The sequence below is a fragment of the Trypanosoma cruzi genome, genomic scaffold (genome assembly GCF_000209065.1).
Source record: "Trypanosoma cruzi strain CL Brener 1047053516585 genomic scaffold, whole genome shotgun sequence".
Classification (NCBI taxonomy): domain Eukaryota; phylum Euglenozoa; class Kinetoplastea; order Trypanosomatida; family Trypanosomatidae; genus Trypanosoma; species Trypanosoma cruzi.
This window is the reverse complement of record NW_001849247.1, coordinates 11,740-14,506: the sequence shown is the minus strand read 5'-3', so window position 1 is coordinate 14,506 and position 2,767 is coordinate 11,740. Positions and strand designations below refer to the sequence as shown.

Genomic DNA, 2,767 nt, shown 5'->3' with positions numbered 1-2,767 from the left:
GTCGGCTCCGCCATCCCCCTGCTCACCCTCATGCAGCCCAGGACAGCCAATGCAGCCAGCGTCAGCTCCGTGCAGTCGCCGGCACCCCAATCGCTGCCATCCACTCATCCCTCGCGTGGCACCGCGACCGGTGCGACTCCAGCGTCCTCCCGTCCCCATCGCCATCCTGCTGCTCCACGCCATCAACGTCGTCGCAGTCGTGGTGCTCCCTCGCTGCCATCGCGGCAGTCGTCGAGTGCACCACCACCAACAGCGCCCCGCCACGCACACAGGCAGCATTCCTCACCATGCCGCGGCCTGCCATGTGCGGGCAGGCAAACCCGACAGCATGGGCCATCAGGTGCGCGGCGATGCGGGTGGCGAGGCGTCCGTGAAACAAAGCGGCCGGGCAATGTTCATGGCGCCAGCGACGGGACGGCCATCCTCCAGCGTGGCGCACGGCAGTGCCCACACACCACCCGGCGCAGCAGCCACGTACTGCACTGTGTCAGAATTGGCAGCACCAGCGGAACAATGCTCAGCAGGCACAGTGAACCGACTGCAAACACTGCCCGTGGCGAGTGACGGCACAACCAACGAACCCTCCAGTGGCTGCACGAGCAGACGATCCGCATGCAGTTTGACAGCAGCAGGGACAACCTCCTCGGCAACAGCGTTCCCGTGCGCAGACGACACAACACCATTCATGCAGCCAAACGCGCCGTCCAATGCATTCGCTGCGCAACACCAGGAGAAGCCGCAGCGCCTCCTGCTGCCACACGGGTCCGTCGTTGGCGCCTTGATGCGGGCGGGCACCCATCGGTCCCTCCAAACGACGCTGCACACCTGCAACGCATCCTGCGCTCCGAGAGGCACGTCTCCCACCACACCCGGGGACGCCCACACGCCGCCGGCACGCACCGCATCGTCAAGGAAACAGGGATACGTCAGGATGACAGCAGGACACCCGCCGGCAATTCACATCGCAGGCATCATCACAAGCAGCAGCAGCACTGCAGGCCGCGGGGCGACGTGGATCAACCGACGCATGGCGCATGTGGAAGAAAAAACGTAATGGCCTGACGAGGATGCAAGAGGCTGACACCTCTACAAAATGAATGAAACGGTGTGAGAACACGCAGAGGAAATTTAAACGCCCGCAGTCAATGCAAGCCACTGATAAAAGGGTGGAATGAGTGCACTCAACCACAACACGAGCAGAGACTCAAAGAAGAAAACAAAAAACAAAAAAAAGAAAAAACAAGAAGCCGAAGCGTGGGACGACCAGCACACACACTCTCATTGCTCCCGTAAAGCAAAACACACACACACAGGGAGAGAGAGAGAGGTCGCCCACTCAATGCAATAAAAACAAAACAGAAACAGTTACGGTGCTCCGCCCATGCAGCCAAGCAGGACGGCAGCGGTGCGCGTGGCTCAAAAGAGAGAACCAACGGGCCTGCATGGGTGTGCATTCATAAATACGTGAACACATTATGTGTGTGCTTATTAGGCTGAGGTGAGAGCGAGAGTCCATGCAAGTGGACACACACACACAGAGAGAGAAGGACGAGTGTGTGTGCGGGCGGTGCACGGCTCTCTCACACTCACTCTCACGCGGCCACCACCGCAGCCGCAGCCGCACACGCAACAAGAAGAAGCAGAAGAGGGGAGGTGGAGTGGGAGGCCGCGGTGCTGCCGTCACTCTCGTCAGGCGTCCTCGTGGCACTTGTTTGAGCGGCAGTGACTGTTGCTGTTGGTGGTGGTGATGATAGTGGTGTTGGTGTTTCTGTTCCTCCCTCTCCAGGCTTGTTTAATTCTGGTGTACCTTCGCCTGCGGTTCCTTCCGGTTGACCCAAACCACTTTCCTCCAAAGTTTGGTCCTGCCTCCCAGAGGAACCACCGGCATTCGGTTGGCCAGTCCCAGTCCCGCTCTGAGCGGTATTCTTCTGTAGGGCGGCTTCTTTGTGTTTAATTGCTTTTCTTTTTTCTTCGCAAAAAGTAGCGTTGAGGGAAGCATTACAGTATACACCGTATGCGCCGTAATAATATTCATTCAACGATTCGCCGTCGCTGCCAAAATCCCACGCGTAGCCACCGCCGGCACCGCACCACAGCACGCAGAGGGCACACACCAGCAGCACACGGCCAGTCATCATCGCCATCACTCCCGTCACTTGCGTGCAGCCTTAAGCACAAACTAACTCCACGTCAACGCAGAGTCAAAGCAAAGAGAGACACGTCAAACAGCCACGCACCGTCCCATCCAGCAATGAGAGTCATGCACAAAAACAATTGGGTGAGCGCCGCTCAAAAACAATCAAACCAGAAAAAAAAAAAAAGAAGTGCTCCTCGCCCGTGCACCGTCCCTCACACCCCCACAGTTACTATTACCGTTATTCTCTCTCCGCAGTCCCTCACCAGCACGCCACGCTCACCTCAACACACGCCCCTCCAGCACAGGCCTCAGGATCGTCGGGCCCTCCCAGCACAGGCAGTCCGTCATGCACTCCCGCTGCGCCGCGACGTCAGCGACCTCCTCCCAGTCAAACAGCTCCGTGTCCTCCACATCCTCACAACCGCCGGCATGACACCGCCACACAACACCCACAGCGCCACAACGTCGTGCCGCCTCTCCTCCCCAATCATGGGTGCAACACCGAACGCGTACCTGCGCACGTGCTCCATGCGCTGGAACCACCCGCGGATCAGGTTGGCCGTCATGAACTGCATCTTGTTGTCCTCCTTGTGCTTGGGGAAGACCCTCACATCCTCTCGATCCACGGCC

At 59.0% G+C, this 2,767-nt stretch overlaps 2 protein-coding genes and 1 pseudogene across 2 annotated transcripts, besides 3 other annotated features; all 3 read right to left on the bottom strand.

Moving 5' to 3' along the window:
* Tc00.1047053510037.20 lies at positions 1-1,038 on the bottom strand (annotated as a pseudogene).
* Positions 1-2,767: a sequence feature (areas not merged during assembly with more than two copies in the genome that could not be assigned to a particular haplotype).
* Positions 1,207-1,246: a sequence feature (T-rich).
* Tc00.1047053510037.10 (mucin-associated surface protein (MASP), putative) lies at positions 1,593-2,144 on the bottom strand (the record flags this gene model as incomplete). The annotated part of the gene is made up of 1 exon (XM_797716.1): positions 1,593-2,144. One exon carries the CDS (start codon positions 2,142-2,144, stop codon positions 1,593-1,595), a length of 552 nt encoding a protein of 183 aa, XP_802809.1.
* Positions 1,728-1,765: a microsatellite.
* On the bottom strand, positions 2,414-2,767 carry Tc00.1047053510037.5 (elongation factor 1-gamma (EF-1-gamma), putative; the record flags this gene model as incomplete). The annotated part of the gene is made up of 1 exon (XM_797717.1): positions 2,414-2,767. A coding segment is annotated over one exon (354 nt), but the record flags the coding sequence as incomplete, so codon positions are not given.